General features: G+C 36.6%; 1 protein-coding gene across 1 annotated transcript in view; it reads right to left on the reverse strand.

The window, feature by feature from the left end:
• LOC123935787 (protein WWC3-like) overlaps window positions 1–14,879 on the reverse strand; it is a 227,969-nt gene that overhangs the window by 59,533 nt on the left and 153,557 nt on the right. The window contains exons 8-9 of the mRNA XM_045996595.1: window positions 13,678–13,751; window positions 11,465–11,858 (exon numbers count right to left, since the gene is read on the reverse strand). Coding sequence (XP_045852551.1) covers window positions 11,465–11,858; window positions 13,678–13,751 — 468 coding nt within the window. The remainder of the gene's footprint in view (window positions 1–11,464; window positions 11,859–13,677; window positions 13,752–14,879) is intronic.

Genomic DNA, 14,879 nt, shown 5'->3' on the forward strand with positions numbered 1-14,879 from the left:
ATAGAACAAATCAATAAGAGATTAGAGAAGAACGACATGGTCCTCTCAATTGATGCAGTAAAAGCATTGGACAAAATCCAGCATCCATTCCTGATGAAAACGCTTCAACGTATAGGGATGGAGGGAACATTCCTGACCTTCATAAAATCTATGAAAGACCCACAGCAAATATCATCCTCAATGGGAAAAAGCTTGCAGCCTTCCCGTTAAGATCAGGAACACGATGATCACATCCACGAGAGTGGATGCCCACTCTCACCACTCTTGTTCAACATAGTATTAGAAGTTCTAGCAACGGCAATCAGACAACAAAGAGAAATAAAAGGTATCCAAATTGGCAAGGAAGAAGTCAAACTCTCTCTCTTCGCAGATGACATGATTCTTTATTTGGAAAACCCCAAAGACTCCACCCCCAAACTACTAGAACTCATACAGCAATTCAGTAACATGGCAGGATACAAAGTCAATGTACAGAAATCAGTGGCTTTCTTATACACTAACAATGAAAATACAGAAAGGGAAATTAGAGAATCGATTCCATTTACTATAGCACCAAGAACCATAAGATACCTGGGCATAAACCTAACCAAAGAGGTAAAGGACCTGTACTCGAGGAACTACAGAACACTCATGAAAGAAATTGAAGAAGACACAAAAAGATGGAAGACTGTTCCATGCTCTTGGATTGGAAGAATAAACATTGTTAAAATGTCTATACTGCCTAGAGCAATCTATACTTTTAATGCCATTCCGATCAAAATCCCACCAGTATTTTTCAAAGAGCTGGAGCAAATAATCCTAAAATTTGTATGGAATCAGAAGAGACCCCGAATTGCTAAGGAAATGTTGAAAAACAAAAACAAAACTGGTGGCAACACATTACCCGATTTCAAGCTTTACTACAAAGCTGTGATCACCAAGACAGCATGGTACTGGCATAAAAACAGACACATAGACCAGTGGAACAGAGTGAAGAGCCCAGATATGGACCCTCAACTCTATGGTGAAATAATCTTCGACAAAACAGGAAAAATATTCAATGGAAAAAAGACAGTCTCTTCAATAAATGGTGCTGGGAAAACTGGACAGCGATATGTAGAAGAATGAAACTCGACCATTTCTCTTACACCGTACACAAAGATAAACTCGAAATGGATAAAAGACCTCAATGTGAGACAGGAATCTATCAGAATCTAGAGGAGAACATAGGCAGTAACCTCTTTGATATCAGCCACAGCAACTTCTTTCAAGATATGTCTCCAAAGGCCAAGGAAACAAAAGCAAAAATGAACTTTTGGGACTTCATCAAGATCAAAAGCTTCTGCACAGCAAAGGAAACAGTCAACAAACCAAAAAGGCAACCCACGGAATGGGAGAAGATATTTGCAAATGACAGTAGAGACAAAAGGTTGATATCCAGGATCTATAAAGAACTTCTCAAACTCAACACACACAAAACAGATAATCATATCAAAAAATGGGCAGAAGCTATGAACAGACACTTCTCCAACGAAGACATACAAATGGCTTTCAGACACATGAAAAAATGTTCATCATCACTAGCCATCAGGGAGACTCAAATTAAGACTACATTGAGATACCCCCTGACACCAGTTAGAATGGCCAAAATTAGCAAGACAGGAAACAACGTGTGTTGGAGAGGATGTGGAGAAAGGGGAACCCTCTTACACTATTGGTGGGAATGCAGTTAGTGCAGCCACTTTGGAGAACAGTGTGGAGATTCCTGAAGAAATTAAGAATAGAGCTTCCCTATGACCCTGCAATTGCACTGCTGGGTATTTACCCCAAAGATACAGATGTAGTGAAGAGAAGGGCCATCTGTACCCCAATGTTTATTGCAGCAATGGCTACGGTTGCCAAACTGTTTCAGTTTGTGGAAAGAGCCAAGATGCCCTTCAACGGATGAATGGATAAGGAAGATGTGGTCCATATACACAATGGAGTATGATGCCTCCATCAGAAAGGATGAATACCCAACTTTTGTAGCAACATAGACGGGACTGGAAGAGATTATGCTGAGCGAAATAAGTCAAGCAGAGACAGTCAAGTATCATATGGTCTCACTTATTTGTGGAGCATAACAAATAACATGGAGGACATGGGGAGATGGACAGGAGAGGGAGTTGAGGGAATCTGGAAGGGGAGATGAACCATGAGAGACTATGGACTCTGAAAAACAACCAGAGGGTTATGAAGGGGCGGCATGGGGGTGGGGGGGGGGGGGAGGTTGAGGAACCAGGTGGTGGGTAATAGGGAGGGCACGTACTGCATGGAGCACTGGGTGTGATGCCAAAACAATGAACAGTGTTATGCTGTAAATAAGCAAATAAAAAAAAATCATAGATATGGAAAGTAGAATTAAAAAAAAAAAGAAAATAGCTGATTTATGAATAAATTCACCAAACCATACAGTGCTTCAGGGAAATATTAAAGCTCTAGTCTGGTACCAAAATATACTAATTGCCAATAAAATGCTGAATAGCATCTCTTCCCTATCAAAATTAAAAGGTGAAAAATGTTTGTTACTCAGCAATTTGTAATAAAACTGAAAAAAAACTGAAGACATCACTGAATTGGGAAATATAGAAGCCATCCTTTCCCTCCTGTTGCCTAATTCCACAAAAAACCATTTCTCCCTACTGTTGTAAAAACACACTAATGTTTACTAATTTCCTTATATTACTTTGATGTTAGGGTCTGTGACACAAAAAATAAAATGATTAGCACATAGCACATTTTCAATTATAGCAACTGGTTAAAGGAACAACTCTGAACTTTTACTGCCTAAGTTGAATTCCTGACTCAAATGTATTCTAGCTAAGGACTTTTAGCCATTATTTAAAATCTGGAGATCCTATTCTCTCACTTATACCTAGAATAATAACAGTTCCTATCTCTTGTCATTGTTAGGAGTATATTCTGAAATATATATATATATTTATTTATTTATTTATATAAATATATATTTACATATTATATATTTATATTTATATATATTTATATATATACTTTGTATATCTACTTATTATATATATATTTATATATATATATATATAAAGCTCTTAATGTGCCTCATAATACAGTTTTTGAAAATGTGGACTATAATGGTGCATCTAAACCTTACCTATACTTAAAATACTCATATCATCTTCTAAAATGAAAAATAAAAATGTACCTATGCATATATTTAGATATAAGTCATACTTCTTTAGCTGTAACCTAAATAATAAAAACCTTTAGGTAAATTTGACTTCACATTTATTATTATAAAGCCAAATTCAGTTCATATTCCTTTAATTATATAGTAACAGTTTATCCTAAAAATATAATATATCCACTTTGACATTTTGTGTTTATACTACTTCAGTTTCCAAGTTATGGTAGAATAAAATCTAAACTAAAGGGAATCATGAATTTCACAGACTTGTTTTTATTTTTTTTTGTATTTGTATAATTTATTATTTTTTTTGTTCTGTTCAAAAGGTTGACTAAAGTTTTTTTTAGATACATAAATTTTATGTCATTGAAAATATTTCTTTTTTTAAATTAATTTATTTATTTTTTCAGCGTAAGAGTATTCATTGTTTTTGCACAACACCTGGTGCTCTATGCAATACGTGCCCTCCCTATTACCCATCACCTGGTTCCCCCAACCTCCCACCCCCGCCCCTTCAAAACCCTCAGGTTGTTTTTCAGAGTCCATAGTCTCTCATGGTTCATCTCCCCTTCCAATTTCCCTCAACTCCCTTCTCTCCATTTCCCCATGTCCTCCATGTTCTTTGTTATGCTCCACAAATAAGTGAGACCATATGATACTTGACTCTCTCTGCTTGACTTATTTCACTCAGCATAATCTCTTCCAGTCCGTCCATGTTACTACAAAAGTTGGGTATTCATCCTTTCTTTTCTTTCTTTCTTTCTTTTTTTTTTTTTTATAAACATATAATGTATTTTTATCCCCAGGGGTACAGGTCTGTGAATCACCATGTTTACACACTTCACTGCACTCACGAGTAAAACACCTTTTAAACAAGAGCCAGTACGTGACCAATTTTAAATTTGAATAGCATATATTAAAACAGTGGTTTTCAAAGTGTGATCCAAGGACAATACTTGGATCCTAAAAATTATTTCAGGCACATAGCAAGGCTCATTTTCTCAACAATTATGTCTGTATAAGTCCAGATTTTCTTCGTATATTAATCATAATGATACATCATAACAGCTGCTCAGCAGCTGTCTTCTGGTAAGTCATACACTAAATACAAACTGTAGAACAACACCACTCTTCTTAATATACTTTTTAGAAAAAACTACTATTCATAGTTTTTCTAAGTTCCTTATGTTTAACATATAAGGAGGATGTTTTTAATCCTTTTATTTATTAAATATTTTTAAAAATTTCTCAGCTGTAATTTCTGATATAGTAAATATTATCAGAGAAGATCCACATAAAAGCTCTGAAGGATTGGTGCGCCTAGGTGGCTTAGTGGGTTAAGCCTCTGCCTTTGGCTCAGGTCATATCTCAGGGTCCTGGGATTGAGCCCTGCATTGGGTGCTTTAGCTCAGGAGGAAGCCTGCTTCCTCCTCTCTCTCTGCCTGCCTCTCCGTCTAATTGTGATCTCTGCTTGTCAAATAAATAAAAAATATTTTTTAAAAAAGCACTTAAGGATCATTAGTAATTTTAATAGTGTAAAAATATTCTAGGAAAAAAACTCAAAAATGCTGTAACAGTAAATTCTACCAAATAAAGGCTTTTAGAGAATCCATTTACCCATAATATTTCCATTTACCTGTAATATTTTAAAATTTAGGTGAAAAATTTTTAGTAATTTATTGTTTCCACAAAATAAAAAATAGTTTTAAAAAGCCAGTTCTGACATTATAGTGAGTTTTTATGTCATGCCATAAGAGATACATTATGTTACAAAAGTACACAATTACAATTACCTGGTTCAAGATGATCACTTAGGAAAATCATGTATATACTACCTATTGTACAAATATCAAGTCTACACCTATATATGGAAATATATACTCTGAAAGAAAAAAAAAACCTTAAAACTAGTGGGCAAGCTGTTCATATTGGGCAAACAAAAGGGAAACATCAAACTAGGTTTGAGGCTGAGACACAATCTGATAATAAACCCTACCTCCCTGTGCACATGGACCCACAACAGGGAAGGAACTCAAATCCCAGAGCTTCTTCTCAAGGATTGCACCTCATATCAGGGACCTAAATTGTAAGATGCATGTGTGAGAGATGAGCCCCCAAAACATCTCTTTGAAAACCAGTGGGGTTTATGAGTCCTATGGGGACTGAGGAATGGCACTTAAAAAAAAGAGTTCACACACAGACTCAGTTTCCCCCTCGCCCCACAGAAGCAGTCCTTTGAAAAGTGTCCAGATTCATTTGTTAATTTTAAAGAGTTCGTATGAGGGTGAGGGACCTGCTGGGATACTATGGAGAGAGGGGTCTATGCCTTCTGCCTTCCCGGCTGCCTGTGTTATATCTGTCTTCCTGTGTTACCGTGTTCCCTCTGCCTTGCTTAAAGTAGGAATGAAATGGAGAGAAAGGACATCTTTTTTTTTTTTCTTTATCTTTGTTTTTACATTATTCTTAAATTTCTTTTTTTTTTCTTTTAATTTCCTTCTCCTTTTCCTTTATTCATTTTTTAGTAGTTTCCATCTTTGTACTTTTTGCTGCCAGGCTACAAAGCAATAAGTATCTCCCAGGAGGTAGTTTGTACACAAGTCTGGTGACCCAGCTTTTGTGGTTGCCTCCCAGGGGACAACCCTTCAGTCCGGCTCTGAAGAGGAAACTGATCTGTTGGATCCCACAGAGCTGTAACAAGCAGAGGCAATTCTTCACTGACTGCCATCCCCAGGGCAGACTAAAACATATCCTCAGTCTTTCTGAGAACCTTTATCATCACAGCTGCAATCTGAGGGTGAGTCTTCTAATAGACATACCCAAGTAGACAGACTGTAAACATTTCTAGAGACCTTGAAAGATATGTCTTGTTTTTGAGCTCTTCTTCTTCCACTCCAGAGCACCAGTCTCTCTCAGAGAGTAGCTCTTACATGTGTCTGTTGCCTACAGGACATCACTTGAATGCCTTGTCCAATGGCCAGAGAGTCTTGTGTTCCTGGATCCCATAGGGCTGTTAACCATCAGAGAGAGAGTCCTTGGCTAGAACTGAAACACAGCAGCAAGTCTTGTAAAAAATGTCCATTTGCTTGTCCTGAAACATTGGCTCAAGGGACAGGCTTCAGGTTTCTAGGCCCCTATGTAATTTCTCTCTTAGAAGAGAGGCCAGAGTATGCCATCATTGTTCTCTTCCACTGCCTCACTGTAGCTCACCATATCTCTCAGAAAGGAGCTTGTTCGCTCATCTGGAGTCTTGATTTTTAATGACTTTCACCCAGGAGCACCTCCAGATCTCCTGTTCTGGCAGACAGCCTGCCTTATGCTTCTGATCCTACAGAACTCCATATATTTGCATATTTTAAGATGTGTTATTGGGCCTGGCTTCCAGTCAGCACAAACCTTAGTGATCTCTGAGATCTGTGTACTTTGGGACTCTGGCAGGTCTTGGTACACAGAACAACTATGAGTTTATGAAGGGATAAGTAGGCCATTGGACAATCAGGAAGGTTTGACAGACAACCAAGATGTAGGGCATTGCTGAATTCTGCTGTTCATGCTACACAAAACATTCCTTCAAGACTGGGAGGGGTGGCCACTTCATCTACTGCATAGACACTATGACAGAGAGTCAAGAAAAATGAAACGGAAGAATATGTTCCAAAGGAAAGAGCAAGATAAGAAACCATAATGAAAGAATAAGCAGTTTATCTGATAAAGAGTTCAAAGTGATGATTGTCAGGAAGATGCTCACTGAACCTGGAAAATGAATGGTTGAAAACAGTGAGAACTTTAACAAAGAGATAGAAAATATAAGAAAGAGCCAAAGAGAAAAAGAATACAATAACTGAACTGAAAAATACACTACAGGGGTTTAACAGCAGACTAGATGAAATAGAAGAGTCAGTGAACTCTGCAGTAAGAACAATGATCTCACACAATCAGAGCAGCAAAAAGAAAAATAAAAAAAAATTTTAAAAAAGGTGAAGATAGCTGAGGGGTCTTAGGGGACAACATGAAGGGGATTAACATTTGCGTTACAAGGCTCTGAGTTGGAGAACAAAGAAGGAGGAAGAAAATTTATTGAGAAAAGAATAGGTGAAATCTTCCTAAGCTGGAGAAGGAAAAGACCTTAAGATCCAGGAAGCACAGTTCCAAAGAAGATGCAACCAAAGATATCCACACCAAGACACATTGTACTTAAAATGTTAAAAGCTAAAGACAGGAATTATTAAAAGCAGCAAGAGAAAACAAACAAAAAAAACAAAAACCTTACGTACATAGGTACCCTATTAGACCATCAGCAGATTTTAGAAGAAACTTTGCAAGCCAGAAGGGAGTAACATGATATATTAGTCAAAGTTCTGAAAGGAAAACAAACAAACAAAAACAAAACTTCTAACTAACCAAGAACACATACCAGGCTAAAGATGTTATTCAGAATTGAAGGAAAGGTAAAGAATCCTCCAGATAGGCAAAAGCTTAAAGGAGTTTATCATGACTAAACTAGCTTTATGTGAAATGTTAAAGGGACTGCTTCAAGCTGAAAAGAAAGGACACTATAGGCACATATAAGGGTACTATAAACATACTATCGTACAGAAATAAAAACATAGGCTAGGGTGCCTGGGTGGCTCAATGGGTTAAAGCCTCTGCCTTCAGCTCAGGTCATGATCTCAGGGTCCTGGGATCGAGTCCCACATCAGGCTCTCTGCTCAGCAGGGAGGCTGCTTCCCCCTCTGTCTCTGCCCACTTGTGATCTCTCTCTGTCTGTCAAATAAATAAATAGAATCTTTAATTAAAAATTTTTTAAAAGCATAGGCTAGTATAAGTTGCCTAGTACAAATTGCCCAGGTAAAGATTAAAGGCTATAACGGCAGTGGGTTAATCATATAAAGCTAATATAGAGTTTAAAAGAGAAAAGTAGTAAAAAAAAAAAAAAAAAAACCTATACAATATAATTACTGAGAGGATAGATGTGATCAAAAGATGAAAAATGTGACCCTCCCAAAAATGCAGAGAGAATTAAAATGTAGAGCTTTAGAATATATTCAGTATTACATTGTGATCAATTTAAAATAGGTTATTATAAGTTGTTATACGTAAACTTTATGGTAACCACAATGTAAATACCTACAATAGGTACATAAAAGATAATGAATCTAAGAATACTACTAATGCCTTTTGCTAGAAAATGCAGGGACTTTGAGGTCATTAGGCTAAGTGATATAAGTCAGGGAAAGACAAACACAGTATTATCGTATTCATAGAATCTAAAAACAAATGAGCGAACAAAAAGACCAAGTTCACAGATACAAAAAGTAGATTGGTATGGTTGGCAACAGGATGGGCAAAATGGATGAAAGGGGCCAAAACTGTACAAAGCTACAGTTATAAAATAAATAAGTCATGGTAATGTATTACAGCACATGGCTATTATAGTTAACAGAACTGAACTGCATATTTGAAACTTGCTAACAGAGTAGATCTTAAAACTTCTCATCAGAAGAGCAAATGCTTTTGTAATCATGTGAGTAGCATGTTAACTAGACTTACTGCTGGTGATCATTTTACAATATGTACAAATATGGAATCACTATGTTGTACACCTGAAACTAATATAATGTCATGTCAATATACCTCAACTATGAAATAGTTAAAATTTTTGAGAAACACGTTACCATTGAGAATTTACAGTAATGCCTATCACTGTATTTTATTACTCTTCCGTTGACCTTAATTCCCATTTTACAGATAAGCAAATTGATACTCAGCAAGTATCAATTAACTTGCTATGAACGTTAAATCTGTCAAGTTAGCTTGAACTCAAAGCCACGCATATTACTAGTCACTGCATTACTTACCTCCTCTGGTAAAATTCTGTTGTTTACATGTGGGCTTCCTTTAATAATGAGACATTTTCCAGATTCTAGTCTGTACTTATGTTCCTACTTAAGACTTTCAAAAAAATATCCTCAAAAATCCTATCTTTAAAGCAGAGTAAAGGGGGCAGTTGGAAAGAAGAAGGACTCCAAACTATTCCTCTCAGTGGACTTCTGAACCAATATTTTTTAAAAGATTTTATTTATTTATTGGAGGTGGAGGAGGTGGTGGAGGAACAGAGGAAGAGGGAGAGGGACAACTAGGTTTCTTGCTAAGTGTAGACCCCACACAGGCTTGATTCCAGGACCCTGAGATCAAGACCTCAGTCTAAACCAATATTCACTTAACCAACTGAACCACCCAGGCACCCCTGAAAAGTCTGAAACAACTCTCTGTATTATAGCTTCACAACTGGTGAGACAATCTTAATTCACAAAAATATAGCCATAGAGTAAACAACAACCAGCATCAAAATGTTATTTGTTATAGGGAATTTGCTTAATCCCAGTATAACTACGTTTTTATTAACACTTTTGTATATAAACCTATCCAAACTAGTCTATTGTCTTAAGTTGAAAGTTAACAGATTCTAAACTGAGTTCTAATTAAATGGGCTCTACTCTTGAGTCCAAGGTAGGATTTTCAATCCCTATTATGAAATTCATCCATTTACTCCATCTCTCTCCACTTACATATACATTTACATGTTTATGTATATGTGGTATATCTGTATACATTCACATCTGTATGTGCAGCAAAATTGTAGATGGTCTTTGTGTTCAGATTTTTAGATTATTTTACCACTACTGAAAAAAGTTTTAGAAGACATTATCCATTGTATGTACATGTCATACATATCACTCTACTGAGCAAGTGCACTTTAGAAAGAGAGAGACATCTAAACCATGAGAGACTATGGACTCTGAGAAACAAACTGAGGGTTTTGGATGGGAGAAGGGTGAGGGGCTGGGTGAGCCTGGTGGTGGGTATTATGGAGGGCACATACTGCTTGGAGCACTGGGTGTGGTGCATAAACAATGAATCTTGGAACCCTGAAAAAAATAAAATAAAATAAATTTTTTAAATGTATGCTAGTTAATCTAAAAATTGTATGGTTAAAATAATAAATTCATTACAAAATATAGGTGGTAAGTATCACACTGAGTCAGTCCAAGCATTAAAAGAGATAAAAACTATTGAAATGTAAGCCATTACATTTAATAATTTTATAAATGTACTTGTACATTTGCAAGTACAGATAGACTATAACTAGTTCACTGTTCTATTAAAAATAGAAATCTTAAATATTTGCAGCACTTCTTTACAGATTTTTTTTCAGCAAAAAGTAAAAAGACATAAAATTTAATGGCAGAAGAGTTCCCAGCCAGGTCTGAAGCATGGATGTAGACAAATTCATGTCCCTATTTGAAAGAGGGAACACTTCAAAAAATATTAAGAATCACTGGTATGAAAAGGAATATTTTAAAATGTAACAGATTAAGAACACAAAGTCTAATGTACTGTTTTTATTTACCTTAAGTATTATAATTAAAAAGATGTCTTTAAATTGCGACTGAAAGCCAAAAGTACTTCAAAGTTTAAGGAATTTCTTTTTGACAGGTCTTGGCATTTTCATAATCAGCCTTATGATAGCTGACTTTGGGGACTATTGTGTAGGAAACTCTCACAGTAGAGCTCTAGATTTCTGTCTTGTATCTTAGCATCTCATATAAATGCCTGCAACAACCTAACATGAGTACCATACAAAAACAAAACCAACACCCCAAAAAAACAAAAAACAGATGTCATTAAGTCTTAACAGATATTGAAAGACCACCCAGGGTATTAGTTCTTTACCTGGTGGACATTCTCACATTCCTGGGATATGTGAACTCTTTCCAGCATCACTAGTGCCCAGCAACAGAAAGCTTGTGGACTGTTATCTGCCAGTGGCAAAGTGCAGGACAAGGATATATATGCCTGAGTCCACCTTTGCACCTGACAATGAGGACACTGAAGTGGAGATATGCAAAAACTGAGGCTACCAAGCAACTGGCAAGATCTCATCCCTAAGACCCCTATTTTAGTCACTTTCTTGTGGCTACCATGCAGATCTCTCTAATACCCCTCAGTCTATGCCCAGGAAATACCTCCTACCTTAGGGCCCCATACTTTCTATATTCAAGCATGCATCAAATGAATGGAGGTGCACAGAGAAATAAGTCTGCCTCCATCAGGCAGAGAACATCGTAACTGTAGGAACTCTCTATATCAGGAAGGAGTAGGGATTTCCATCTTCCCTCATTCAATCCTCTCCTGCTTCTGAAAAAGTGAGACCATCAGAGGCCCGCGTAGAGCTGGCACCTCAGAAGAGAAGGCATATGTTCCCTTCACATTCGGCCTTCTCTCTACATGGCAAGAAAATATGCCAGGTAGTGGATACTCTGAGTAAAAATAATATTCAAGACCAAGCTCAAATTTTGTGTAAGTTCTCTGAGTTAGCTTTCCTGGTTGGTTCTTTCCCGGAAGTTCAGTCCCGCCTGCTCCCAAAACCGCCGTGCACCTTTCCGTGGCGCCCTGCAGGGATGTAGCCGGGGCGCGCTGGATCTCTTCCTCCAGGCGCCTCCTCTCCATCTCCAGCCGCGCCACTTCTTCTGCCGGCCTTCTGGGCTGGACGATGAGCTGCAGCTCCTGGAGCAGGGCTTCCTTCTCCTTGATGAGCTGCAACCGGTCCCTGTCGGCCTCCACCAGGCCGGACCATGACTCGTTCTCAAGCTGGGCCAGCTGCCGCTGGATCGTGGAGACTCTCCAAGAGATAGACATGAAAATTCAAACAAACAATCATATTCAGAATACATAGCAAAAATCCTCAATTAAGTATTAGGAATCTGAATTCAGTATAGTATAGAAAGAACTACACAACAACCACCGAGTTTATCCCGAGTATGCAATGCAGTTTTAATATTAGAAAATCAATTAATGGAATCCATCATACCACCAAACTGAAAATAACAATCATATGATTATATCCATAGATACAAAAAAGCTCTGACAAAATTCAATCCACCTTTAATTCTCATAAAACTGTCATTAAACTAGGGATAGAGGAAAACTTTCTCTATTTGATCAAGAATATGTACAAAAAGGTTAAAAAAAGAGCTACTACAACCCCGCAATCGCACTACTGGGCACCCTAAAGATACAAACGTAGTGATCCGAAGGGGCACGTGCACCTGAGTGTTTATAGCAGCAATGTCTACAATAGCCAAACTATGGAAAGAACTTAGATGTCCACCCACAGATGAATGGATACAGAAGATGTGGTATATATATATATACATACATACATACAATGGAATATTATGCAGCCATCAAAAGAAATGAGATCTTGCCATTTGCGATGACATGGATGAAATAGAGGGCATTATGCTGAGTGAAATAACTCAATCACAGAAAGTTATCATATGATCTCTCTGATACAAGGAATTTGAGAAACAAAACAGAGGATCATAGGGGAAGAGAGGAAAACATAAAAGAAGATGAAACCAGAGACGGAGACAAACCATAAGAGACTGTTAATCATAGAAAATAAGCTGAGGGTTGCTGGAGGGGAAACAGGGTGGGGTGATTCCATAAGTGAATGATGGGCATTATGGAGGACATGTGATGTAATGAGCACTGGATGTTAAAAAAGACTGATGAATCACTAAGCTCTACCTCTGAAACCATTAATACATTATATGTTAAACAATTGAATTTAAATTTGAAAACATGGAAAGCAATAAATAGTTTAAAAATAATAAACGTTTAAGAATGTAAAGTAGGTAAATTCCCTAAAAAAAGGAATAAGACAGTAAAAGTAGTATGATAATATTAAGAATAAGGGGTCTTAAATAAATTTCTCCATATCCCTCTGGTGGGTTCAGAACTCCCTTTCCATCCCTACTTTCTCCCCTTCTTCCAAGAATCTCTCCTAAAGGATTGTTCAGTACTTCAGACAGTTTATATTAAACTAGTTTTTCTTTTATATATGTGGCTTAACAGTTTAATGGAAAAACCCACACAAATATTTTTGTTTAGAAGACATTTTAAATACTAGGTCAGAAGAGATGGCAGGAGATCTTGTTTCATTTTTGTTAGAAAGAATTAAATGTACCCAAGAGAATGTGAAAAGTCTCTATTCTTATTGAATGAAATCTTCACCAATATTTTGAATTTCACATTTTTAAATGCATTTAACATTTTGTCATATGTATTAAGTAGCTAAACACAAATGACAATCCATTATTTTGTATTATTAGATCATATGCTTCATTTTGATAAAATTTCAGATAGAATCATACCAAGCTATGTTAAACTTCTCTCCATGGGAAAAAGTAAATAAGCAGAGGTAAAAAAAAAATTTTAAAGATTGTATTTATTTACTTGACAGACAGAGATCACAAGTAGGCAGAGAAGCAGGCAGAGAGAGAGAGAGGGAAGCAGGCTCCCTGCTGAGCAGAGAACCCAATGTGGGCCAATCCCAGGACACTGGGATCATGACCCAAGCCGAAGGCAGAGGCTTTAACCCACTGAGCCACCCAGGCGCCCCCAAAGGCAAAAATTTTTTAAAGTAAGATTCTTACCTCTTTCTGGCTTCCTCATATTGCCAATTAAGTCTGATTTGGTCTACAAGATTTGTTTTGTCATCACTGGCAAACTTTCAGGAATAGAAGGAATAATGAAAACACAAGTTAAAAAGAAATTTCAAAATAATAAATTCAGCTAAATTTTTAGAAATAATTTAAAATATTCTTTTTATTTATCTTTCAGTTTCAATTTTTGAAAGCTATGGAAGAAAAAGCACTCAATTTTATCCATTACAATCTCTGAGCAGAGGGGTATGGAATAAGAGTTTTGTTTCACCTACACAGTTGGATTTTTTTCTCCAGTGGAATATATTCCTCTATTTCGGTATTCCATAAAACAACAATTGAGTTTGAAAAGAAAGGAAATAACTTACTAAAAGTTGATACCATAAAAGCAGCATATCATAGAATCCTTATTTTGCGTACTATACTAAATTGTACACTATCTCAATGAATACAGAATAATGATATTCTACTATCAAGTAACAAATGTGAAAAAAGACAACTAGTTTTAGGTGTATAGGATACAGGACTCCTTCCCTATCTCATGCACACAAAAGAACAAAAGGTAAAAAGAAGGAGAAGAAATTACCCAAAACCCAGGTATTAGAAATTGAGATTAATTCATTCACTTCTTAAATCTCTTCTAAAAGCTACTTACAAAACTCAAATCTTTGTTTTTCATTCTTTGACAGTAATAAGGATGGTTTAGTAAAAAAAAAAAAAAAAAAGCAAGAAAAAGTCACTTTCCTTGTATATATACTCCTTCATTATAAATTAAAACCTCCAAATTTGAAATGCTATGCTGGGTTGTTTTTTTTTAAAGATTTTATTTATTCATTTTAAGAGAGAAAGAGATCATGTGTGCATCTGCAGGAAGGGAGGAGCAGAGGGAGAGAGAAAGAATTTCTCTGTGCTGAGCACAGAGTCTGATGTGGGGCTCAATCTCATGACCCTGAAATCAGGAGTTGAACTGAAACCAAAAGTTGGATGCTCAATCGATTCACCCTGGCATTTCTTATATATTGCTTGTTATAATTCCTGATCTTGAAAAATGTGTCTTATATACATACCACCTACTCACAAAACTGACCCAAAATAGTTAGGTAGACAGACTTTTAAGATGGCCCCAAAGATCTCTACTTTTGGTTACTGAGACCATGTGTAATTCTATCCCCTTGAAAGTGTGTTGGACCTAG

Source organism: Meles meles, chromosome Y (assembly GCF_922984935.1).
Source record: "Meles meles chromosome Y, mMelMel3.1 paternal haplotype, whole genome shotgun sequence".
In the NCBI taxonomy this organism is placed as follows: domain Eukaryota; kingdom Metazoa; phylum Chordata; class Mammalia; order Carnivora; family Mustelidae; genus Meles; species Meles meles.